Source organism: Mesoplodon mirus, assembly GCF_964341445.2.
Source record: "Mesoplodon mirus genome assembly, chromosome: 11".
In the NCBI taxonomy this organism is placed as follows: domain Eukaryota; kingdom Metazoa; phylum Chordata; class Mammalia; order Artiodactyla; family Ziphiidae; genus Mesoplodon; species Mesoplodon mirus.
The window spans coordinates 85,336,577-85,364,244 of NC_138987.1; the positions used below are offsets into that span (position 1 = coordinate 85,336,577).

At 40.0% G+C, this 27,668-nt stretch overlaps 1 protein-coding gene across 1 annotated transcript in view; it reads left to right on the top strand.

The window, feature by feature from the left end:
• ST8SIA1 (ST8 alpha-N-acetyl-neuraminide alpha-2,8-sialyltransferase 1) overlaps window positions 1-27,668 on the top strand; it is a gene marked incomplete at both ends in the record, with an annotated part of 155,101 nt that overhangs the window by 73,842 nt on the left and 53,591 nt on the right. The window contains 2 exons of the mRNA XM_082634583.1: window positions 18,846-18,955; window positions 24,983-25,075. Of these exons, the coding sequence (XP_082490709.1) occupies window positions 18,846-18,955; window positions 24,983-25,075 (203 nt within the window). The remainder of the gene's footprint in view (window positions 1-18,845; window positions 18,956-24,982; window positions 25,076-27,668) is intronic.

Here is a 27,668-nt window from a genome sequence, read left to right on the forward strand (position 1 = left end):
CAACTAAAAATCTGTCCTCCGCCCCCCCACCCCACCCAAATTTGTGTATATATCTATTACTATACTATTGAATAGCAGTGATTTGTTCACGTGCTTTCTGTGCGCCAGACTGTAAACTCCTTGAAGGCAGCACCTAGACAGAGCCTGGCACGTAGCATAGCAGGTGGTAAATGAAAACGAGCTGAATGAACAATAGAATGGATAGCTATTCTTCCAAAGCCTTTGCAACCACATGACAGCAGCCTCATTCTTTTGGAAGGAGATGCTGCCTGTGCTAGAAGGACCCAAGGTCATTCCCACGAAGACAACAGCACTGGGAGAAGGAAAGGGTGTGGGATGGTGTGTCTGAGATCACCTTCTTAGTGTTCAGAATTTCATCCTAGTCTTGAGATAAAATGATCATACAGTTTTAAAGTGAGCTACAGTATTGGTGCCGGACATGTATGTAGTTGTTATTTTGGTTTTGTTTGTTTTGCTATTATTATTAATCACTTTTCAGACACATTATTCTTGAGAAATTATTACCGGGTAGTGCTGAAGGACATTTTGATGTTTGTGAAGATCGTTTCTCTCTCTTTATCTCTATTCCTTATTTTCCACCATTGCCTCTGCCATCCTATTCCAGATGACAGTGGCCTCTTGCCTAGAATTTTACGGTAGTCTCTTATTGGCCTTCTTGTATCTAATCTGGCCTCCTCACCAGTCTGTTTCCACATTGCAGCCTGAGTTATTGTTTTAGAATGTAGATCAGATTATGCCATCACATTGCTTAAAATCCTTGATTAGCTTCCCATTGATTTCAGGAGAAGACAGCCTTCTTAGGCCCACAAGGCTCTGCCTGGTCTGGTCCCTGCCTGGGGTTCCAGCATCAGTTTCCATAGTGTTCTCTCTCACCCTTTACACTTCACCTTCTTGGCCTGCTTTCAGTTCCTCATAAACACTAAGTTCTGTCTTTCTATAGAGCTTCTTGACCCTCTCTTCCTTTCCCCGGGAGACTCTTATCTCCTCTTTTCTAGTTCACTTATGTTAATACCTTGGATCCTGTTTGAGTATCATTTCCTCTCAGATTAAATAATCCACCATAGAATGATTATAACACAATAAAGTATCTCCCTTGGTATGTCTGAAATAGCTGTGAGAGTATATAAGGAGATTTCCACTCTGTTTTTCTTATGGAAATGGATGAATACTTACTCAGTTGCTAACTTTTATTGATATGACCCAGGTTGTTAGGGCACACTGGGGTCAGTGAACCTGGTACAGTTTTTCTGGTGAGAAATTTCTCAGTGCATATCAAAAGCCTTAAATATGTGCTTCTTATCTGACCCAGCGATTCCACATCTAAGGATTTACCTTAAAAGAACTGATCAAGTTCTCAAGGTTGTATGTATCAGGTCCGTAACAGCATGAGGAATTCTGTGTGGAATGGGTTAGGGATGGCACTCTTGCTGAAAAGTGGTCTTGAAGAGGCTCCTGCATGGAACTTTACATAAAATTAAGCCAACCTGATTGTTTATACCAAAGGAGAAAATAGACTGGGCTCATCCCTCCCTCCCTATCCACCTGCCTGGATTTGCCACAATCCAAAGATGTTTATAGCAGTGTTGTTTATCATAGTGAAAAATTGGGAACCACCTAAAATATTCACAGTAAGGAATCGATTAAATTATGAGCCACCTATCCAGTCAAATAGAATGAGGATATTAAAACAATGGTGGAAAGATGTGCATCATATCTTGTTAAATAAACATGCATGTTGCAACAGCAAGGATAAGATGATCCCATTTTGGTTAGAAAACAAACAACTGTTTAGGATGAGACTATCTGAATATGACTTAATATTATTTTAAACTGATATTAGGGAGACTTTTCAAAAAACCTTTGATCTGTTCTTTGTCTCTTTGAATCCTGAATTTTTCACAAACTGCCTTCTCAAAGGACCTCCTTCTTTAGGTCCTGGAGAGGGAAAGAGAGTCTTCCCCAGTCTTTGGCTAAAACTTCCCTAAAACATGCATTTTCCTATATCTTTCTGAATAATTAAAGATTCACACTCATCTCTTTGGGTTTTTTTTTAAGATTATATAAATATATTTTTTAAATTTATGTATTTATTAATTTTGGTTGCAATGGGTCTTCATTATTGCTCATGGGCTTTCTCTAGTTGTGGCGAGCGGGGTCTACTCTTCATTGCAGTGCGTGGGCTTCTCATTGTAGTGGCTTCTCTTGTTGCAGAGCACGGGCTCTAGGTGTGTGGGCTTCAGTAGTTGCAGCACGCAGGCTCAGAAGTTGTGGCACACGGGCTTAGTTGCTCCGTGGCATGTGGGATCCTCCCAGACCAGGGCTTGAACCCATGTCCCCTGCATTGGCAGGCGGATTCCCAACCACTGCACCACTAGGGAAGTCCCTAACCTCCTACCCTTTGAATAAATATAAGTCAGCTAAGGCTCTGCCTGGGTTCTAGAGGAGAAAATGCTATCAGCAAGCCAAACCTGGCCCTCAAATGTCTTTTGTTTGGCTTTTACTGTTTAAAGAAAAAAGTCATCTGAACTATATTGCCAACATTAAAAACTAGATCTCATATAAAAATCTGGATTTTTAGTATTGCTTAGAAAAAAAAATCAGTATATCTGGCAGCACTGGGTCCCAGTGCTCATAACAGGGTATGGATCAGTTCCTGCTCTTTTTGGTTTGGTCAGGTGTCCTTTGTTTACCATAGTTCTTAGCACTCCCTATTGTCTTCCCTCCACTCTGCTTGTGCTTCTTGCCTGGATTCTGTAGGCATTTGATTTTGTAACTCTTGTGTGCTAGACTCTTTTAGCTCAGCTGTGTATCCTTAACCTCTATACCAGTAGTCTGGAAAAGTGAACAGATTTGCTTTATTTGCTTATATTCCTAGCATCTCTGGGTAAGTCAATGAATGAATGAATGAAAACTTTTATGTACTTATTGTGCTCAATATATAATGTCTGAGGACATTAGGAGTTGCAAGACATGCTTTATACTCTTGGGCAGCTTATTCTGTATTTGTGGAGGATGGGTATATAGACAAAATGGAGGCTAGCAATTGGTGCCAAATGCTAAGTGTCTAGAGCGTTTAGTTAGAGGGACAGTCAGCACTGTAGCTCTTTGATGGTAGTGGTCAGGATTGTGGATGACGATCCCAGAAGATGAGATTGGTCAGGGAAAGTTCTAAGGAAGGAAGACCTTAGGTTGTACTTGAGGGTTGGTAGGATCTGGTGGGTCACAAACTTTATTGTGCACATGAATTGTGTAGGAGAACTTTAGCTTTTCATGCTCTACTCAGAGATTGTGATTCAAGAGGGCAGGAGTGGGACCAAGAATACTCATCTTTAATATGCATATCAGGGTGATTCTGATATACGTGGGTCACACTGAAAAAAGGGGAGAGGCTGGTAGGGTGAAATAAGTAGAGGTGGGGGTGTGAGTGGGCCCTTAGAGGCTATAAAATTTAGCTGACTGGAGGTTTGTATGGTGGTGTCCTGGGAGATGATTCAGGGAGCAATGCTGGGAAGAAAGGGATGCTCTGGCAACAACTTCTTTTCCTTCTTTTTCTTACAAGAAAGGAAGACAGATAATTTTTTATAAAGTTGGGGGGAGGTGGGAAGCCTCAGGAGCCAGTTATTCTCAAAGAGAATATTCTCTGTCTGATTTCTGCATTTAAAAAAATTTTTTTTATTAATTTTTTAAATTGGAGTATAGTTGATTTACAATGTTGTGTTAGTTTCTGATGTACAGCAGAGTGAATCAGTTATACATATACATACATCCACTCTTTTTTAGATTCTATTCCCATATAGGTCATTACACAGTACTGAGTAGAGTTCCCTGTGCTCTACAGTAGGTTCTTATTAGTTATCTATTTTATATATAGTAGTGTGTGTATGTCAATCCCAATCTCCCAATTTATCCCTCCCCCATGATTTCTTCACTTTTTAATGGAATAGTTATATATGGGACAGTACTGGGTCTGCTTTCTTTAAACTTAATAATTAATTTCATAGTTAATTAGCAGGCAATTGATAATCTGGTTCTGCTAGTTCAGGTACTTAATCAGTTAAATTGGATTAGCAGTTTAACAATCTGCTCCATTACTGAGTAATTGCACACTATTTATAATTGAAAACAAAACAGATGTCTTAATTCCCACCACATTTTAGTGGGATAAACATAGAGCCAGGGGGTCAGGTTTTTTGCCCCAATATGTTGTATAGTGACTGGTATATGATTGGTTGTCACTCAATAGATGCTTGCCAAATGTCCTTAGCTGAAATGTGTTTGATGTTTGTGGTTCTTCATTTCTGGGGCAAAAAAAAGGAATTTGATTAGGTTAGTAGTTTTCTACACCATCAAATTCCTTGGGGTGTCTCAGTGTCACTTTCAGGAATGAGAGAGACCAAGAGGTCGGGGAGGGGAGGGCGCCCACCTTGACCTCAAACAACATCTTATCTTTTGTTTTTCTATTTTTGTTTCTTTTTACGGGATTTTTCTGCATACAGCCTTGTTCAAAAAACAAGAGACTTCCATTTCCAAGCAAGCAGAATAACGACATCAACAGTGATAAGTTTAAAAGCCTCTGACGTATTGAAGAAATGATTTGATTCAACTCCACATATACTTACAAGCCACCGTGCACAGCTTTAATACCTAATTCTCATGACTCATTGAGCATAAATGAATCCTAACGTTCCTCTGATCTGCTTCAGTTTTTGAGCATTTCCTTGAATTTGTATGGGATCTTATTGGACACAATACCTGCAGACACTTCATAAATCTTAAGAGTGAAAAATAATTTGGTTGGTGGAGAACTGAGTAGGGAAGCGGGGAGGGGAAGAGGCGCTGTAGCAGCCTCAACAAAAATATAGGGAGACAAGAAATTTGGGTTGTATTGGAGGCCAACCGTCGTAAATAAAATGGTGTGGAGAGAATATTGGGTGTGAGCATAGATGATGTGGTTTGAGAAAAGGATGAGCAGGGATTTTGGGGTGTTGGTGGGTCTTGAGTGCCTCTGTAAAGATCTCAAACGTTTTTGTCGGCAGACAACATAGTACATTTTGTACTTTTTTGGTAGGGGAGTGATTTGCATTAGCCTTTGTTTGTTTATTTAATGATTTATTGAGGGATAATTGATACATGTATTTAATGAGCATTATTTGACACACTTGGACATACTGCAAACACCTGTGATACCATCGCCTTTGTCTTAGAAGAATAACTGGTATATGATAGTGAAGGAGGGATGGGAGATAAGAACTAGAAGCCGACTAATAGTAACCAGCCATTGTAAAAATATTTACAATGAAAGTGGAAGGAGAAAAAGCATAGAAGAGCTTTTGAAGAGGTAGGTGTTAGGGTGATGTTGAGAGATGAGCAAACATGACTCCAAGGTTTCTAGGCTTGTTGCTGAGGAAATCTGGGTCCATTAAAAATAAAAATAACAGTTTTTGATCACTTACCTTGTGCCAGACAGAACTCATTTAATCCTCACAACAGCTGTACAAGGTGGATACCATTATTACAAATGAGAAGAGTAAGGCACTGAGGTTAAGTAACTTGCCAGCGGTTATAGAAGAAACGTTAAGCCAGGACTCGGGTGCAGGCAGGCAGGCTCTAGGGTAAGGCTCATCAGCAGGAAGAGGAACTGTGCCTATCTGCAGAAAAGGAATCCTTCAGTGGTATTTCCACCTTGGGAGCTGAGAAGACAAATTCTCGCCATGACATGAGGTATAGTTTCTGCTGCGGCGGCTGCCACTTTCTGCTTCACTACTAAGAATCACTGGCCACTACCTTTGCAATGTGCATGCCCTTCAGATTTCCTTTCCTTTCCACCATAAAAAGCCCCCCAGTTCTGAGAATTTTTGAAATGTGGCCAACCTCTGGCTTAAAGCACAGGCTCAGCCTTCCTACGGCTTTATTTATTTATTTTTTAAAAATATTTTATTTATTATTTATTTATTTAGGCTGCGCCAGGTCTTAGTTGCAGCATGCGGGATCTAGCTCCCCAAGCAGGGATCAAACCCAGGCCCCCTGCATTGGGAGCTCGGAGTCTTATCCACTGGACCACCAGGGAAGTCCCCCTTATGGCTTTAGCATCCATGGGTCAGAAACAAGATCAGTAACAAACTTCAGTTAACCAGGAATTGAATGTGAAATATTCAGTAAATCTGATGAATGGTCATCTTGTTACTGACAGCAAGTTTGTGTGCCTGACACACAGTGAGGCCAAACAAACTGAAACTTTGGTGTTTGGAACAGAAGAAGGTTTATTGCAGGGGGATGGGTGGCTCATGCCCAAAAAACATGAACTCCTCAAAGGGTTTCAGCAAAGCACTTTTTTTTTTTTAACATCTCTATTGGAGTATAATTGCTTTACAATGATGTGTTAGTTTCTGCTGTATAACAAAATGAATCAGCTACACATATACATATATCCCCATATGTCTTCCCTCTTGCGTCTCCCTCCCTCCCACCCTCCCTATCCCACCCCTCTAGGTGGTCACAAAGCACCGAGCTGACCTCCCTGTGTTATGCAGCTTCTTCCCACTAGCTAGCTATTTTACCTTTGGTAGTGTATATATGTCCATGCCACTCTGTCACTTTGTCTCAGCTTCTCTTTCCCCCTCCCTGTGTCCTCAACTCCATTCTCTAGTAGGTCTGCGTCTTTATTCCCATCCTAGGTTCTTCATGACCATTTTTTTTTTTTTTAGATTCCATATATATGTGTTATCATATGGTATTTGTTTTTCTCTTTCTGACTTATTTCACTCTGTATGACAGACTCTAGGTACATCCACCTCACTACAAATAACTCAATTTCGTTTCTTTTTATGGCTGAGGTGAGAGAGAGGCTTGGTTAGTTGTTGCAGACTTCTTGGGGTCGGAATCCTTTGTTCTTGCAGCTGTCCACATAGGTCATGATATTCTTGCCAACTTGCAACAAGACAGAAATTATTCTCTGTTCTGCATCTTTTTATCTCTGTATGAATGGACTCTTAAAGGTCAGAGCCCTGAGAATAGGCCATCCTGTATATTTCAGGCTATAGGCAACATTCTGTTACAAAAGGTGCAGAGTCAGCATGACTAAGCACAGGAAAAGGAACAGATCTAATAAGGAGTCAGATTTGTTCTTACAATCTGAACTGATGTTTTATTTTTGGCTTCCAAAAGTTATGTCCAGAATAATAGATATGTGAAAAATACATAATATTCCTTGGAATGCTTAAGTGTTATTTTTTTTAAATAATGGATTGAGTCAGAAAGTTTAATAGGGAAACAGTACCCAATATATAAATATTCACCTCATTCAATTTCCAGAGATGCATCCTATGTAGAAAGACTATTAATACTGAACTAATCTTTTTTAAAATCATAATTTTATTAGTGGAATGGGGAATACGGATCTTAACAACAACTTTCTGGAAATTCATTGTGTATAATTGAAGAACAATTAACCTTTTTTGAGTGGTAGGGATGTGCAAATGTTCTGTAATTAGTATTTATAAATATATATCCCCAGGTAAAGTTTTGGGTAATATCTTTTTAAAGGGTTCAATAATTAAATATCTGTAACGAGAAGCATTTGTCTCTGAAATAAATTAATTGCTAGATATTTTCATCATAAAAATGCTTAAACAGGGCTTCCCTGGTGGCGCAGTGGTTGAGAGTCCACCTGCCGATGCAGGGGACACAGGTTCGTGCCCCGGTCCGGGAAGATCCCACGTGCTGCAGAGCGGCTGGGCCCGTGAGCCATGGCCACTGAGCCTGTGTGTCCGGAGCCTGTGCTCCGCAACGGGAGAGGCCACAACAGTGAGAAGCCCGCGTACCAAAAAAAAAAAAAAAAAAAGCTTAAACATGCAAAATAAGAAAACATCTGAAATTTTAATTTGGACTTCCAATGGGGCTGGTTAAATAACCAAAAAAGCAAATATTGGAAAAAGCTTATTTACTGGAAAGGACCAAAGCTGCTTTTGATTCAGCTGCATCTTGTCATCATTTTGCCTGTTTTGTTGGGCGCCATACTTACTAGGAATTTGCTTGTGGGAACTTGCCAGTCTTTAGTTGAAATAATAAAGTGGGATACAGAGATAAAGAGATGTGCATCTGAAGACTATGGTTGGAGGGCTGGGGGCTTCACTGATGCACTGGTTAGAATGTAATTAGGTCCTTGAGCAGGGCAGTGCAATTAAATAGTCTAGGAGGGCATAATTAGATGGGTGGCTGAATGGTGTAATTACATTCAGAAGAGGGGAGCTGTAATTAGATGTGAGGCGGAGGGGGGGTGTATTTAGATGCCTAGGTTGAGGATATAATTAACATATGGGCAAGAAATTAAATTATGTGTGTGAGTGAAGCATAATTATGTGTGGGAGTCCATGCAGATACATGGGTGAGGGTACATAGGAATGAATGGGTTAGATGCAATTAGATGTGTGAGCTCATGTTCTTATGGACAAAAACTTGATATTTTCATCAATAAGGGCAAGCATATGTTTTGACTTCATCACTAATGGCGGCTGGCATATAGTGACAGCCTTTCAGGCCTATCTAAAGGGTTGCAAATCAAAATCCCTGCTTTTCTATTAGGACTTGAGACCCACATCTAACATTGACATTGATTCCTCTTCTTAATCATGGCACTTGGTGGTGTTCTAAGTACTGAAAGGCTTGGTAATTTTTCTACCTTGAAAACTGCATGACAAGGAAGACTTACTCCTCCTTCCTATAAAAGAGAAGTCTGGAGGGAGTCGCAGAGCAAGACAAAGATTTTTCCTTTGAATTGTGAAGCGTGAAAATAGAAGTGCCAACTCTTCCAGCTTAAAGTATCAGCATAAAGTTACATGTGTAACAAAACCAGCAAAATTTAGCTTGACAGCCTCATTTTTTTTTTAGTTTATGAAACCATGTTTATTCAGCAATATTTATGGCATTTCTCCCCTTCCTCTCAAGTACAAAATTAGGAAGGCAAGGAATGTAGCTTACGGGTACAATGGAAACAGAATGATAGAAAGGAGCTAGAGGAAGAAGAATCTAGAACAAGTTAGGTCCAAAAATCACCCAGTGTATCTGAGAAACATATTGAATTAGTGAAGTATGGTGAGAGTTATAATAATCTGATATATACTGTATTAAATTTAAAACAATGGAGTCTTTTGTTACCATCTTCAAAAGCAGGAGAGCATTTTAAAATACGAATTCATTGCTTACAGAAATTCTTGATATTAAAGTTATTTAATTGGCCACTAGTCTGCTTAATCTGATTCAGTCTGTTACTCAGTTCTCCTAATTCTGGACACCTTAGAGCCTCCTCTCATTTGTTTGGGGCTTAGGTTGTATCTGGTCGAGCTTCACCGTGGATAGAATCCAAGTGGGTCGCTTCCAGGATTTCAAACTTTTTGGCTTCCTGATGCTCCCAAGAAGCCTAGATTTAAGGTTAGTTATTTTTATTACCTGGATGTAGGGACATTACAGCCTTCTCCCTAATCTCCAGTTTTGTCCTACAGTGATTCTGCAGAACATCTTTTATTCTTTGGTTCTGATGCTAATTTTTTACATTGTTAGACATGCCTAAAAGATACCCTCTCTCTCCAAGAATATTGTAACTTTTTTTTTTCAGGCAAGGCTTTATTGGGGCCCCTGCTGCAGCAGGGTGGGGAGTGAGAACAAACAACAGGATCCCTTGTTTGCTTGCTTCCCCAAGGGGGGGCGAGCTTGTTCCTTACATGGGGTGAGGGTAGGGGTGTGTCCAGGGGTCGGGCTGGAGTGGTGGCTTCGGTGGTCTGCCCACCCCTTTGTGTTGTTTTGCTCAGGGCGCATGCACACTACCCTGCTTTTGCTCCAGGCTCTTCAGGAGTGGCAGTTGCGTTTTTTGCTCTCTTTTTTGTCCATAATTTTGCCCCAACTGGGTGTGTACACAGTTATTTTTAGTCCCAGACAGTTTCTTTGTATTTTGTTGCTGGAGGAGAGGTGTGTCCAGGTACAAGCTCTGCAGCACTGCAGCAAAGGGTCCCAGGTCCCAGCCTGTCTCATTTCCTCCTGAGAGACTCTACACCCTTATTCTTAAGGGGTAAAGGGCCGAAGGTCTCTTCTTCTGAAACGTCTTCCTGCTGGACAGGGGCCGCAGACCCTAGCCAGAGGTGTAGCACTCCCTTGCTGACTTCTGCACTTCTAATTTGTGATCGGAGGTAGAGGTGCTGTTACTAAAATGTCGTGTATTCCTGTGAAAATAGTTACCACACTTTGTTTAATCCAGTTCTTTATTTACTAAATGGTTTGCACGTTTCTTTTTTCCCACACCTGTCCTACCTCCCCTCCCTGCAAGGCCAGCCCAAACTCTAAGAATTAGAGATTGACGGTGGTTAACTCAGTCACTCATAGAGCTAGTGTAGTTATCATTGAGGACATCTAGTTATGTCTGTGTGAGGAAGATGATCCTCACACAGAAGATGATCCTGTGTGAGTAGGTGATCAAGGTCACTGGGCCTTACTACTTTGTAGTCTTGTGTGGATTGCCCATGAAGAGGAAAAGGAAGTGAGGTGTTTGGCTTTGGAAATGGCTTGGTAAATAAGGCTTTATTCACTTAATTATAAGAGCCATTCTGGGACGCTTTGGAGCTATTTACATAAGACACAAAGAACAGGGTTTAAGTTCTTCAGTTTTTAATAGCCTTCTTCAAGGCATATTCTCAGCCAGGAATATTTTCACAGTTGGCATTTGTAGTTTGTTTCTGAAAAAGTCTTCCAACCTGTAACGAGTCTTTTCACTTTCATTCGTTCCATAAAACATCGAAGACTTTAATTTTTGTCTTTTTTTCCCCAATCTTCCTAAGATGATCTAATAGGCCGAAATCTCAACTACCTTTCTTATGCCTAAAAAATTCAGATCTCAGGTCCCAGTGTCAGTTCCTCAGAGAGATTTTTCCTAACCTTATAGCATTCTGTACTTTCCTATTTGTTAAATTCTGTTTTTCCTGTTTCCAGGAGCAGGGTACGTGTCTATTTTGTTCACCAATACGTTTCCAGCATCCGCAACAGCTCCTGGTGCATATCAGGGCTCAACAAATAATTGCTGAATGAAAAGGGAAATCAGGCATCAGGGTATTTAAGAAGAGGCACAGGCAGTGCAGGCTGTGGACCGTAATAAGGGTAAGCGTGTCTCAGAAGCAAGATTCTGAATGGCTTCATTAATCGGCTCGTGTTTAGAGAGTGGTGGGTCTCATGTTTGTTCTTGAAGTTTGGAGATTATATATCCATTATGGCAGAAGACCTAAATAGACATTTCTCCAGAGAAAACATACAGATGGCCAAGAGGCACATGAAAAGATGTTCAACATCGCTAATTACAGTAAGTCCCCTACGAACGAGTTCCATTCTGAAAGCTCGTTCGTAAGTCCAATTTGTTCGTAAGTCCAATAAAGTTAGCCTAGGTACCCAACTAACACAATCGGCTAAGTAGTACTCTATTGTAATAGGTTTATAATACTTTTCACACAAGTAATACATAAAAAAACAAACACGACAAATAAAGAAAACATTTTTAATCTTACAGTACCGTACCTTGAAAAATACAGTAGTACAGTCCAACAGCTGGCATACAGGGATTGGCATCAAGTGAACAGGCAGGAAGAGTTACTGACTGGAGGAGGGAGAGGAGGTGGGAGATGGTAGAGCTGAAGGATCATCAGCAACAGGAGATGGAGGGCAGGCTGCAATTTCACTCACGCCTGACGTTGATGACAGAGGTTCTGGTTCCTTGCTGGATGCAATTCTATCTACCCTCTTGAAAAAACGATCTAGTGATGTCTGGGTAGTAGCTGTTTTTTTCTCATCATAGATGACAGGGTAGCACTGATTGCATTCTGAACGGCTGCTGCAACATTCGTGTACCATTCTACGTTCCAGTCCTGTGCTTCAAATACTAACAGTGCCTCCTCAAATAAAGAAAAGCCCCTTGCCATTTCCTGCGTTGTGACTCTCTTCGGTTCTTCAGTTACTTCTTCTTCCTCTTGTCACTCCACTCTCTCAATTATTTTCACTTCTGTTTCCATCGTTATCTTTTGGTGCTTCTTAGCAGCACCAGCTACATCACCGCTGCTTTTACGCTTGCTGCCAGACATCCTGGGCTTGAAATAAAGATACTGTACTATTGTACTCTATACAGTACAGTACAGTAAAGTACACAAAAGCACAACCACTTGTTGTAAAGGATGCACGTATGTGACAATGTACACCAGACACGTGAACTAACTTACGTGATTGGACGTGCAAACGCATGATCGCATCTTTGAAAGTTCGCAACTTGAAGGTTCGTACGTAGGGGACTTACTGTATTGGAGAAAGGCAAATCAAAATTACAGTGAGGTATCACCTCACACCAGTCAGAATGGCCATCATAAAAAAGTCTACAAACAACAAATGCTGGAGAGGGTGTGGAGAAAAGGGAACCCTCCTACACTGTTGGCGGGAATGTAAATTGGTGCAACCACTATGGAAAACAGTATGGACGTTCCTCAAAAAACTAAAAATAGAGTTGCCATATGATCCAGCAATCCCACTCTTGGGCATATATCTGGACAAAACTTTAAAAAGATACATGCAGCCCTATATTCACAGCAGCACTATTCACAATAGCCAAGATATGGAAACAACCTAAATGTCCATTAACAGATGAATGGGTAAAGAAGATGTGGTGTATATATACAATGGAATACCACTCAGCCATAAAAAGAATGAAATAATGTCATTTGCAGAAACATGGATGGACCTAGAGATTATCATACTGAGTGAAGTAAGTCAGACAAAGACAAACATGATATCACTTTATGTGGAATCTAAAATATGACACAAATGAACTTATCTACAAAACAGAAACAGACTCATGGGCATCATCAGAAAATCTACAAACAACAAATACTGGAGAGGGTGTGGAGGAAACGGAACCCTCTGGCACTACTGGTGGGAATGTAAATTGATACAGCCACTATAGAGAACAGTATGGATGTTCCTTAAAAAACTAAAAATAGAACTACCATATGACCCAGCAGTCCCACTACTGGGCATATACCCAGAGAAAAACATAATTCAAAAAGACACATGCACCCCAATGTTCATTGCAGCACTGTTTACAAGAGCCAGGTGGTGGAAGCAACCTAAATGCCCATTGACAGATAAATGGATAAAGAACATGTGGTACATATATACAATGGAATAGTACTCAGCCATAAGAAGGAACGAAATTGGGTCATTTGTAGAGACGTGGATGGACCTAGAGACTGTCATACAGAGTGAAGTAAGTCAGAAAGAGAAAAACAAATATCGTATATTAACACATATATGTGGAATCTAGAAAAATGGTACAGGTGAACCAGTTTGCAGGGCAGAAATAGAGACACAGATGTAGAGAACAAACGTATGGACACCAAGGGGGGAAAGCAGGGCGGGGGGTAGTGGTGTGATGAATTGGGAGATTGGGATTGACATACATACACTAATATGTATAAAATGGATAACTAATAAGAGCCTCCTTATAAAAAAATAAAATAAAATTCAAAACAAAAGCAGAAACAGCCTCACAGACATAGAGAACAGACTTGTGGTTGCCAAGGGGGAGGGGGCTGGGGAAAGGATGGATTGGGAGTTCGGGATTAGCAGATGCAAACTGTTATATACAGAATGGATAAAGAACAAAGCCCTACTGTACAGCATAGGGAACTATATTCAGTATCCCATGGTAAACCATAATGGAAAAGACTATAAAAAAAGAATGTATATATGTGTATAACTGAATCACTTTGCTGTACAGCAGAAATTAACACAATATTGTAAATCAACTATATGTCAACAAATTTTAAAAATAAATAAACGAATAATATATCCATTATGACATCAAGAAAATGCCTTTAGGTCAGACACTGCTTAAAATAGATTGGATGCTCAATAGAAATCTGCAAATTAAATAATTATTGAACAGATTGTTGATCATCTGATCTGTTCTTAGTTTGCGTATAGAACAGTGAGCAAAAAAGATATAATACTCGGATTGATTCATGCAAAAATGTGCATTTAAAAACTCATTGATTGATCAGAGTAGTAGATATACCCTCTAAGGGCCAATGATTAGAAAATATTTTGTTCAAAATCTGTGTAAACCTCTGAAATTGCAAGTATCTCACACAAAGGTAAACTATATGTAATAGTAGTGCTTTAGCAATGTAATGATAATTTTTCCCCAGATAATTTAATTCTTTTAGTATTTAATAATGTACTAGTCTCATATATTTGTATGGGACTTCAGAGTTTTCTGATGATGTTCAACACCTCAGCTGATTTTAATTCTCATAATCATACTGGGAGACAGATGGGATAGTTATTATTATGCCTGACTTCCAGTGAGGCACTGAGAGTTTGCAGGGCCTGGTAAACCATAATCTGAATCCAGATGGTTAATATAATAGAGTCATTAAGAAGATGGCCATTACTAGATGGAACAGTGATAGGTGAAAAAACTTGGACAAAGATTTATAAGGTGAATTGGTGGTCAAGCAATATTTTGAGACCATGGCTGTAGTCAATCTGCCTAATCCATCCTTTCATTTAGAGTAGTATTTTTTAAGGTTAGCAGGAAGAGTGTTAGAGTATAGTACTATATTCTCAGACCCAGTAGATATTTTCTTACATGGGTGCAAGGAGATACCTTTGAAAAGAAAGGATGCAGTTAGTGCCTTAATAAAAATACTCCTTGACAGAATCATAATATTTTTGTAGAAATGGACGACCAAAGTTCTTTCTATGTAATATACAGCAAAAGGAGGACACCTTGCTCATGGATCATTCTGGTAAGCATCGACCATTGCCAAGTTAAAATATTTTGTGTCTAGAATAGAATAATGATAGTGAATAAAATGATAGTATTATCTCAATTAGTTAAAAAAAATTCCTCAGTATTTTCTCAATTAAGTTTTTTCTCTGTAAAACTTTGGTGAGCTCCTTTGTTCACTGGCATATTACCAATGCCCAGAAGAATGCACCCAGATACCGGAGAAACAGTTATTGAACTGAAGTTGCTTGTGTGAGGGCCAGCATTGACCAAATGAAGAGGAAGTAAGCAAATATTACCAGCACAAAGTCAGAAATGGCTTCTTCCTCAACTGGGCTTTTGTTCAAAGGCTTAAAAAAGTGCAATGATGTGTGTGTGTGTGTGTGTGTGTGTATAAAACATATATATATACATATGTGTTGTATATGACATATATGTATATATAATGTAAGAACAGGTAAATACCATATAAAGTAGGCTAATAAAAGTATTCCAGTTGTTAAGATAGAGTGTGATAAATCACTATTTTACCATGTTTCTCCCAAACCCATGGAATCTAAGTATTTTATAGCTTGAACAAGTCAGTGGACTCTGCTAGAAGGAGGAAAGAGAGGAAAGAAGAGGGGAAGGATAATGGGAGGACCACCATGCTAGTGGTTCAGTGAGATGCTTTATGTACATCATCTCATATAATCTCATATAGTCCTGTGCAGCATTATCCCTCTTTAGAGACAGGAAGTGGGGCGCCCACGGGTCCCACAATCTGGAAGTTAGGAGGTAGTATTTGTACCCAGGTTTATGCTGCTACTGCTGCTGCCACTTCCCAGCTCTGCTTGTTCTGTGCCCAGATCCTTGCTTGGAAAACTGGTATTGTCAGTCGATGTGGTCCAGGGACTTTCCTTTAACAACAATGAGCGGGGGTTAAGTTGGCTTTTACAAAGCAAACTAAATATTAGTAGTGCATGAGTGGGCCCACACTTTTGACATAAACTGTATACAGATAGTTGGATAACTCACTGAACTCAGATCAGGCTTCCATCCTCACTCCTGAAACAGGTCTGTCCTGAGGAAGGTTACCAGTGACCTCCATGTTGCAAAATCCCGTGGCAATTTTCCGCACTTATCTTACGCAATCTATCAATAGCATTTGCTGCAATTTTCCTCCATCCTTCTTGAGTATCTTGAGATATTTTTTTTTTGACTTTGCTTGCAAGACACTCTACTTTCCTGTTTTTCTCTCCCATTCCATTGGCCACTCCTTCTGTCTCCTTTACCGACTTCTCATCAGTCTCCTGACTTCTTGTTGGAGCCTCCCAGGATTCAGTTCTTAGACCTCCTCTCTTTTCTGTCTACACTCATTCACCAGCTAGTCCCCTGATTTTAAATACCTCCTATATGCTGATCACCTCCATCTTTCTATCTCCAGGAGAGACCAGTTCCCCAACTGTATTCTCATGTATTCAACTGCCTACTTGACATTACCACTTAAATGTCTAACGGAGAATCTCACACTTGACATATTTAAAATTGAACTCCGAATTATCCCCCCCACCAAAACCTGCTTCTCTATCATCTTCCGTGTCTCAGTAAATGGCACGTCCGTCTTCACAGTTGTCCAAGCCCCAGACTTTGGCATCATTCTTGAGTCCTCTCTTTTTCTCTTATCCTATTTCCATTGCATCAGCAAATCCGGTCAGCTCTTCCTCCAAAACATCTCCAGAATCTGATTACTTCTGACCACCCCCACTGCTCTCACTCTAGCCCAGGCCACCAAAATCTCTAGTCTGCTGTTTCAGGAGACTGGTGTCTTTCTTTCTGTGCATGACATCTTACAGCCTATTCACACAGCAGCAGAGTGATTGTTCCAAAATATGTTATAGTGTCACTCCTTTGCTCATCCTACCTTGACTTGATTCTCATCTCATAATACAGCCCAAAGTCTGTACCCTCCAAAGCTCTACAGAATTTGTTCCCCAACCTTCCTACCAGGTAAGTCTCTAATCTCCCCCCCTCCTCTGTCCCTTGCGTACTCATCTCCAGACACAGTGGGCTCTTTCCTCTTCATTTCATACCCCAGAAGTGTCCCTTCCAGTGGTTCCCACAGGTACCAGTAAGGTTCACTACCCCTTTTCCTTCAGGGATTTGCTTCCATGTCTCCTGACCACCCTATTTCAATGGCAAGTCCTCTTCAAAAGTATTTCCTCATCTTCTCATGCCAATGATTTTCTTTCTCTCCACAGCCCATGTCACCATCTGATATTCTGTTTATTTACTCATTTGTCTTATTTATCATCCATTTCCCCGCTAGGATGTGAGCTCCTTGTGAACAGGGATTATTATGTCCCTGTCACCCAGGACAGTGCCTGGGACATAGTAGGTGTTTAATAAATAGTCGTGGAATAAAAGAACAGTTAATTCGAGCATAAAGACTTAAATCTACATCTAAAAAAATCACAGATCTAACCCATGTGTTTGTTGATTTCAAACCTTCCTCCCAGGAGTGACTGAGAAAAATGCCATGTGTCATCCTGGCTTATCCTGGGCGTGTTGGGGTGCTGGCCTTTGCTTGACACTCCTGTATCCTGATCTGGAGGTCACTGGACAGTCTCTGCTGTAGTGTTACGAAGGGAAGTCTTTCCCTTCTGCAAATGCTTAGACGCTACAGTTTCAGTACTGTATCTTCATCAGCTATATTGTCATAGCTCTGGCTATTCCTTTTACAAAATAGAAATCAAGGAAGTGAAATTCCCTTCTTGTGGTACAGTGAGTGCCCCGCACCTACCAGTGATCACTCACACCCCTGGAATTTCATTTTTCTGCTTTAATTAATTTATGTGCGTATATTCAGGTATTTATTCAGTCTTTTGGTGTAATCCATATTATGCCCTTCAGGTTCATCAAGGATGGCTGACTTAATATCGGCATGGTTGTTTTATGTCCCAGTTATGCAGATGTAAGGTGTTCCCCCAGAGAACACCAACTGCTGTGCCTGGTTTCAGCAAGCAGGAAATGCCGTGCCTGGCGGTTCTTGCTGACCCAGCTAAAAGAGACCAAATGTCACATTTCACTTCCAGGGGCTAGTGCTGGGTTTTGATATTCCCTGGTACTATAAATAGCACCCCAGGGAACGTTCAGGTACATGGAACATTTTCTTCACAGTCCAGTTCAATGTCTGCAGAAAGTCATATGCTGTCTGGATGGACACACAAGTCACTTGTCCCTTAGTGCCTCCTAAGTTCTAGACAGACCTGCCCAGAGTGTTCATGTGCTCATAAACACAGCGTTTGCTCTCAGCATACTTCTGTGCCTCTGTTTATGCTGTTCTCTCTGCCTGGCAAAATCTTACTCATCCTTAAAAGATTCAGCTCAAGTAAGAAAGCATTCCCTGAATCAGCTTGACAGACGTGCCTTCTTGCCCCTCTCTGGATTCTCCACAGCACGTGAAACATACCTCTTCTACAGCAAGTTCAGCATTACAATAGGGTCTGTTGCATAAGTTTCTGTGTTCACACTCTCCTCACATCCCAAACTGTGAATTCTGAGACCTGTGATTTCTCTGTCTTCGCGTTTATCCCCAACAGTTAGCATAGGAAACACCAGCAACGTTGAGTGAATGACTGATTGTATGAATGAATGAAATTGCATCCAAATAGGGGAATAGAATTCATTCGAGTTCGTTCCCAGCTTAATGCCTTTAAAAAGAATCCTAAGAATGTTTGGTGGGGATTTTTCCATTTTCTTTAGCAGTCACTCCCCACTATGTGCACGGCCAGTTTGATACCAAAAAATGTTATATTGAAATACACTTCAGGGAGCTAAAAAAAAAAACCTGTTTATTTCAAAGGACTAGGCTCGTTTGTTCCTTGCAAACGTCCTGGCATCTTTCTTTCCACATGCTCTTTTCCCTCTGCCCAGTCTTCAGCCAAATTCTCTGGCTGGGTCTGCTGTAAACAATGATTTTGTGAGTGGTTGTGTGTTCTCTGCAGTGAAAACCCGCCTTGTTTTCTGTTGCTAGGCAACCCCATTCCAGCTGCCCTTGAAGAAATGCGCGGTGGTGGGAAATGGTGGGATTCTGAAGAAGAGTGACTGTGGCCGTCAAATAGATGAAGCAGATTTTGTCATGCGGTAAGAGAGCTCCCACAGCGCGGCCTCTGCCTCCTCTCTTCTCCCCCACCCCTCCTGCCAGCCCCGGGGCCTTTGGAAACCAGTCACAGGTGATTCATCAGCGGTAGCTGCTCTTCAGCGTCCCTTCAAGTTCACATAGAAGTGAGTTGAGGAGATAGGCCAGGGGAGCCAGGGAACGGGCCCCAAGAAAGTGCAAAGCTGGGAGAGCTTCAGACGTCGTGGGGAGACCCCCAGAGTGGAAACACTCATTTAATTTTAGACGATACAGTTGGATGACTCCAACTTTGAGACTTGTTCTTAAGACAAACTCTCTATGAATAAACATGTTCATTCATTCATTTCATTCTACACACTCTGCTGCTTTGTTTTTCACAAAAGCATTTGCAAGTAGTGGATAGGATTCGAAGAGGGGTTGGATCTGGGCGGGACGAAGAAAACTGGAAGGAAGGAGGGAGATTACATTTCGAGCGAAGAGGAAGCTTGGTCAGGAGACTGAGCAGAGTGGTGACGTGATCCTGCAGGGGTGGGTAAAGGAACCGCTAGGACACCTCCAGCCAAGAGTAGAGACCGTGACACTGAAATGGCACCAACCTGCACCGTTGGGTAATTTTGACCAGCAGGGAAGATAGCGAGTGATTGGATAGACACAGGCTTGGGATTGTCTGGTGGAGAGGAGAGAAGGGTGGGAAAGGACAGCATGGAGGGTCCTGGCTAGACAGAGCATGAAGTGACACACTTTGAAGTCTCGGCCGGATGGGAAGTGGGCCCTGAGAGGTGTGAAGGAGAAAGGAAGGGGGCCAATGGGACCAAATGATGGGGTGCTTCAGAGCTGGAGGGGGCAGTGGTGGGAAAGATGAGAGAAGGTGGGCAAAAGAGAGCTAATGTCAAAGAATGGCCCACTGGAGGATGTGACTTCACCTTCTCTGGGGGATGAGCAGACGTGTTGTAGAAAAAAGGGACATTTGTTACTGAAGAAGTGTAGGAACCTGGAAGCTGTTCTGGGGAGGGTCTTTCAGGTGGGCCCCGAAGTCTCAGTGAAGTGGAAATAAATGACTATGAACCAGGGGCCAAAAAGCTCCGGGGCCAGGAAGTCTGAGGTGTCCAGCAACACAGAGAGCAGAAAGCTGAAGGGGGCTGGCGGTTGTGTTTTGTGTTCATTTTTAAGGATAAATAGATAATGGCCTAGAAGTAGCAAAAGTTAGCTGAGAGAACACTGAACCACCTCTGGGCTCTGAGCTAAGTGGAGTAGGGGAGAGTAAAGCCTGTCTGAGAGTGTTTCAAGGAAGCTGTGTACTCAGGGGAGGGTCAAGTTCCCTCTCAGAGAGCAAGGGTTGGGCTCCTTGAAAGACTTTATCTCATGGGTGAAGCCTGCTGCAGAGTGGGAGTGGGGTCCTTTTCTATCTCTCTTTCCTTTATGGAGTTGCCCTGCCCTAGTTTTTCCAGTGTAAGACTCTGTTTTCCTCTCCATTGCCATTCTTATTTTTTGTGATACGTACAAACCATAGAAACATGGAGACAATAAAAATGTAGTTCTCTTAATTCAAGTCGACGTCAGTTTGGTGAGCACCTACTTTGTATTGGGTCTTCAGTGGGGTTGGGAATGGTATGTTGAACAATTCCCTCATGGACTTAAAACCTGGAGATGTGCCAGTGCTGTGACTGGGGTGATTCAGAAGCAGATGATGAGTGAGTTGGGACCTTCTGAGGGGAAGTGGCATCTGGGCAGAACCCTCTCTCCCTTCCATTCTGGACACAGGCCACCCTGTCCAAGCTCTAATGTAGGAAGGACACCAAGGGCTGCCACAGGGTTGTGAGCCATGGGGAGAGCATGGTGAGATGGGGTTTAAGCTGTAGAAGTGGGGACAGTTACCTGAAGAGCAGAGGTACCCCCGCTAATACATTGGTGTTAGGTGGAGGCTGAAGGGCCAGCAAAGAAAACAGAGGGGTTGGAGGACCAGCCCTTGCTGCAAACTCACTCTGTGACCCTCAGTGCACCATTGTACCTTTGCTGCAGCTCAGCTTTCTAATCTATGTGAGGAGGTGGCTGCAGACAATACCACAAGCCTTTCCATTGTGGAAACTCTGATTCTGTGATGATGTGACTATCACACCGCTGTAACACATTCACGTAGTCTAGTTTAAATTTTCATATTGCTCTCGAGTATAAGTTGATTTGCTTTTTCCAGAAACTATGTAAGGAAGAAAGAGTGGAAATATTATACTCACAGATTCAGGAAAGTTAAGTGATTTCAGGAGGTCTGAGTGCAATGTGGAAGGAGGCATTAGTACAATAAATGTGTGTTTTTAGTATCCCTGAGTGGGCATGTGTTTGTCACTACATTTAGGAAGATGGATATTTTAAACTTAATGTGCACAAGATCAGGCCTAAGCATCTTAGGGGGTTACCTATATTATTTGTTACAAATAACCAAGACTACATTTGTGTTGTATACAATCAATATTGATATATTCAAGTTCAGAATCAATGAGTGCTTGTGATTAGGGTGCACAGCACAGGATTAAACAGATGTTCATGGAATGATGAGGGAGGTGAGGATTGAAAAAAATTCAAAGAAGGTAACATCAAAACTAGATGTGCATGTGCCTTTGATTCAGTTTCAAGAATGGCGCCATTATCATAAGGCCTTTGAATGTTTAAAAAGCCTTATTAATAGTTTACAATGTGGGAGTAATTAAATGTTGATAAATTGTTTATAAAGTATTCTTATTTGGCCATTTATGTATCTATTTATGCACGGTTGCTTAATACACATTTTGGGGGCACCCTGAGGAAATTGAGGTAATATCATACGTTCAAAATTAAACATTTAGTGAGTAAATGTAATTAGAAAGCACATAGTATGTTCCTGGACTATAGGGTACATGGACAGTTACATTGAAAGAGGAGATCCCAAAACAGCCTTACCTGTACACAGTGGTATACCCAGTTACAGTTCAAGATGTTTTCCAGAATTAGGATATAACAATGCCATAATTTCCTTTGCTTGGACATTTTCAAATACGTCTTCTAATGCTAGAAGTCAACTCCCCGTTTTTCAAAGTAAACATTTGCTCTGTAACCAAAAGCAATACTTTAAAAAATAAAATGGTTGAATAAAATGTATCTGGAAGTTGTGCAAGAGATAACAGTGATTTTGTCCTGGAGAGGAGTTGGGTGGCTCAGGAATATGAGTGAGGACAACATAATTTTGGTGCCTTTGAATTATTCTCAATTATATGTGTTTTGCATATTTAAGTGTACATGCAACTTAAAAAGGAAGTTTAGAATTTATTCTATTTAAAGATTCCTCTCCAGACCCACATCACCCACCCATCTCCACTCCCCACTTCAAAGAATATTCATTCCTCATCAGTTCTGTGATCGTATCTTCTAGGATCACAAGTACAGTTACTAAGACACTTCAGCCATTAATATCCGTTCATTGAGCCAACAAGCGATAATGCAGAGTTGGAAACACTTTTACACAATTATGCCTTATTGGAAACAATTTGATTGTATTAAATGTGCCTTTTATGTAAATCTATGTAATTACCAATTTAGGAATTGTGGAGCTAGAATTATAGTGTGCTTTTTTTCGAAGAGAAGAGCTACAGGGAAGTGTCATAGAAATTTGGACTTGAAGAGAAAGTTTACCCAGAAGAACAGATATTTACACCAGAACACAATGTCATTATTTTCCAGAAATGAATGTATAAAATATTATCTTTATTGTTTTAAGCATTTCCCTCTATTGCAGGATTTGGCAGTTAGTGTCTGGAAGTGTTTTTCTGAGCTTTTGCTTTGTGATAGGAGGTGTGAAGTGGACCCAAACACATGAGCCATGGATCAATCTATGAGGAATGCACAGAAAAACCAAGTATTTTTTCAGGAATACCAACTAGTTTCATTTAACGATGACAAAACAGGTTAACCGCACTTTCCGGCAATATTCAGAGTTTACAGGTTTAATATAATGTGGTTGATTCTCAAATGTTATGAAGGGCCATCAGGATCAAAGGGGAAGTGATAAATTAGGAGATTGGGATTAACATATACACACTGCAATATATAAAATATATAACTAACAAGGATCTACCGTATAGCACAGGGAACTCTACTCAATATTCTGTAATAACCTATATGGGAAAAGAATCTGAAAAAGAATGGATATATATATATTATATATATATATATATATATATATATATATATATATATATATATATGGATATATATATGTGTGTGTGTGTGTGTGTGTGTATAACTGATTCACTTTGCTGTACACCTGAAACTAACACAACATTGTAAATCAACTAGACTCCAATAAAAACTAAAAAAAAAAAAATTACATTCATCAAAAAAAAAGAGAGACAGATGCCCAAATTCTAGGCTGTGTTTTATCCTGTGAGTCCTTTTCATCTTTGCAAAGATCAGTTAAATCACAAGACCACAGTCAGCACCATGGCCGGATGAGCTCACTCCCCGACATGGTGTTCGGAAACCTCTTGGGATATGGTGCGACCACTAGACTAGAGATGCCTTAAGTAGGCTCTGTGACTTGGCTTTTCCCCCAGGCTCGCCACCATGCCTGTTGTGTTTGTTCTCACTGGGCACTCAACTGGCTGACTAATCTGTGGGGAGCTGCCAGAAGAACCAGACTCTTGTTGCCAAAGAGCAGGTGAAAGGAAGATTCCAAATCAACTGAGACAAGTTTCTGCCTGGGATGCCCTGATGTGGTAGGAGTCAAATACAGGGTAAATACAAGACGACATCAAGGAACTTGTGCTGATCAGCTGAGTCGGTGCTCAGACAAGTCCATGTCCTGGGGGAAATTTGTAGGGAAATTTTAATAGCTGGGGAATGGCCTAGACCTTAATATTTGTAAGATGTCTACCGGCAAAAACACGATGCTTTGGTTTGCTGAAGTAAGAAAAAGTTAGAGGTGCCCTGCTGTGGAGTCAACTTAGAGACATGGGTGGAGAGGAGCACTTAGGACTCAGTAAGAAAAGAAAATCTAATGGAAGCTATGGACTCATTTGGGATGGTCAGAAGTAATAGTTATATATATTTAGTTATATTTATATGATATTTCTGATATGTGATATATTTGACCTTTTACTGTGTATGAGGCATCAAGGTAGGGACTTTTTATACATTTCTTACTTGAATCCTTGCAACCACCTTATTGGAGAGGAAAAGTCATTATCCTCATTTTGTGTAATGGGGAAACTGAGGCAGTTGACAACTTGGTTAAGGTCTCACTGGCAGAAAGCCATGGGATTTGGATTTGCAGTTGCAATATTTTCCGTTGTAAGCATTCATGAGATGTTGCAGTAGAGGAGAGCACCCAGGGCTGTGCTGTGTGTGAGTGTGTGTGTGGGGGGGGAGGAGGAGCTGTTTCTGTCACCTGTACTCTTCCCTTGCCTAGACTGGGATGGTGGAGAATCATTGCATTTCTTTAAATGACAGATTATTTTGTCTTCACCAGTAGGCAACCATACGTTGGTCATGTACCCAAAAGTCGCACATGCATCGATTTAGGTGGCAGAGTTTGCCTTGAATGTACTATTATAATTTAGAATTTGGGAAAAGAATGAAAAACACAAGCAAATACAATTCTTCCTTTTCTCTTGAAGTTTGTTGGTATCCACAGAGAGCACTGTAGGTCCTATGTCTTCTAGGGGACTACACCCTCCTGAGCACTAATTTCAAGTCTAGTATACCCTGACTTATCACCTCAAAAATATTTTGAATGGAATAAATTCATTTTAGTTATATCTCTTTCCTTTAGTAAATCCCTTACCTCTCTAGCTGACATTTTCTTTCTTCTAAAACAGAAATAGTTTTTATGACAGCATTTTGAAGATGCTAAGAGTTAGTCATCTAATGTCTATTAAAAGGGAGAGGTGATAAAAACAGTTATTTGTGAATTGAGCTAGACTTAGTAAAATTCCTATTTGCCATGATAATTGACCTGATTTAAAAGTATGTAAATCATTCTGAAGTGCTTGTTCTTGTTCCTCTAGATGCAATCTTCCTCCTTTGTCAAGTGAATATACTAAGGATGTTGGATCCAAAAGTCATTTAGTGACGGCTAACCCCAGCATAATTCGGCAAAGGTAAGAGTTCATGACTTCTGTTTGTGAGGAATTAAAAGGAAGGCTTTCGAAATATTTAACATCTTAAAGGAGTGAACATAATTCAGTTTGGGAAACAAAGAAGAAAACCATCTGGACAGGCAGGAAGGATGAAGGAGGGAATTGTAAATAAACTAGACAGAATTATAGGAATCCAAACACTATTTCATGCTTCCTCTGGGATTCCGTTTCTTGCCTTTAGAGATCGTAAAAATAATATGTGAATCCATCGTTTTGCTCAAAGAAGTAATATAATATTGTGCTTACTCATTACTACTACTTTCCAATTGGTTGGCTTCAGTCCCAACTCATTGATTGGCACTGATTGGTGAACTGAAGTCATATCAACTTTATTAAAGAGTAAAAACAGAGAAGTGACCACTTTACTGCATATACATGCATGAAAGTAGCAATATTGTGGGAATGTACAAGAATGTGTGATTATATGATGTTACAGTATAGTACATCACATGATATTCAGTCAGACTTGGTAAAGCAGATGGAAAATTCTTACTCTAGTATCGATTCCAGAAATCTTGGCAGCTGCTGTGGGAGCTTCTGGGGGTCGTCGGTCTCTAGTTGATGAAGCTGAGCGGTAAGATGTGAGCTGTTTATCCAAGGACTGTTCGTTGTAGAGAATGACTCAGTCTCTGTGAAAAGAAGAGTCAGACATCGCCTTTATGCTCTCCCATGTACACTAGCAGTTAATAGTGAAATACCCAGATATTCTAAGCTCAGGCATTTGCCACCTAAGGAAGTCTTATCCAAGTGAACAGCACTTGTGTGTCACTTGATAAACAATGCTACACTACTTGTTTTGGTTCATAAGTAAGTATTCCTATAAAATAAATGTTGGGAAACACAACCAATTTTTAATTTGACAGATACTGTGAAATTACACTTCCAAAATGTACCATTTACTTCCTCTTCGGTCATGGATCAGACTGCCTGTTTTCCAATACTGAAAACATTATGTGCTGTTCATCTTTTAAATTTTTGTCAGTTTGCTGAGTTAAAAATGATACATTATTTTTTACTTAATATGTGTTTTTTTTAATATAAGAAGGGCTGAGTGGGTATTGACTATTAGTATTTTTTCTTCTGTGAATTGCCTATTTGCATTTTTTGCTCATTTTGTACTTTTTTTCTTTTTACAAGCTATTTTCCTGTTGATTTATAAGAACTGTATAGATATTAAGTCTTTGTTTGCTATATATGGAGCAAATATTTTCTTCTAGTCTGTTTAACTTCTGTCCTATCAGAACTCAATATTTTTTATACAATGAAACTTGTTAGTCTTTTCCTTTTTTTAAAAAAAAAACTATCTTTAGACAATCTTCCTTACCCACATCCCCTCCAATGAGAAAATATTACCCTGTATTTTTTTAGTGCATTTATAGTTTCATTTATCATACTTAAGAAATTTAATCCATGTGACTATCTTTATTTTTATAACACTGATCTTAATGTTTTTCCACAAAAATATATGTTCATTGTAAGAAATTAAGAGAGAAAAACACAAAGAAGATGGTAACAAAAAGAATCACCCCAAACCTCACCATTTGTAAATAACTATAACTGACACGAGGTACACTTTTTTCAGATATTCCATATATTCTTCAGAACTTTGAAGATATTGTTTCATTATCTTCTGGCACCCAGAGATGCCAACAAAAATCTAATGGAAATTTATTCAGTTTTTTGTTTGAGGGAAATCTTTCTTTCCTTCCTCTACTAAAACTTATACATTTCTTTTTACCATTTAAATTCAGAAAGTTTACCAAGATATATCTCAGAGTGGGTCTCTTTTTTCATTAATGTTGCTTGGCACATTAATAAGAGGTCTTTTGAGTTGGAAGATGTGGAGGTGTAGTGGTTATGAGCCTGTCCTCTAAAGCAAGATGACTTGGTTTTCGCTTCCTGCTCGCCCACTCACAGCTGTGTGAGCTTGACTGAGTTACTTAACACTTCCTCCTTCAGTTTCCTCATCTGTAAAGCAGGGATAATAATACTTAGTTTAATTCATACCTACAATGAATTAAACTACATATATATGTAGATGTATATATGTGTAAATATGTGTGTGTGTGTATATATGTATATTATAATTATATATATGCTTAGAACAGTACCTGGTATATTGTAAGCACTATATAAATGTTAGCTATCATTAGTATTGCTTTTCATCTTTGTGAACATTCTCTCTCTTATATGCCTGATTATTTCCTCTTCTTCATTATATTTGCTCTCTCTTTCTAGTCCTCCTATTAAGTGGATATTAGAACTTCTAGATATATTAACCATGATTTCTAACTCTTTCCTTGTACCATGTAGCTTTGTGTGTGTATATGTGTGTTGTGTCCCAAGAATAACCCCTTTCAGCTCACTAAATCTTATTTTAGTTGTGTTCATTCTGCTATGTAGTCTACCATTTCCAGTTCTTAATTGTATTTTTATTTTTTGTGAGCTAAATTATTTTTCTCATAGCAGCATATTTTTTATGGATATAGGTTTCATCAAGACTGTATAAATGGACTTAAAAGTTTTGTGTTTTTGTTCTTTCTATATTCAGATT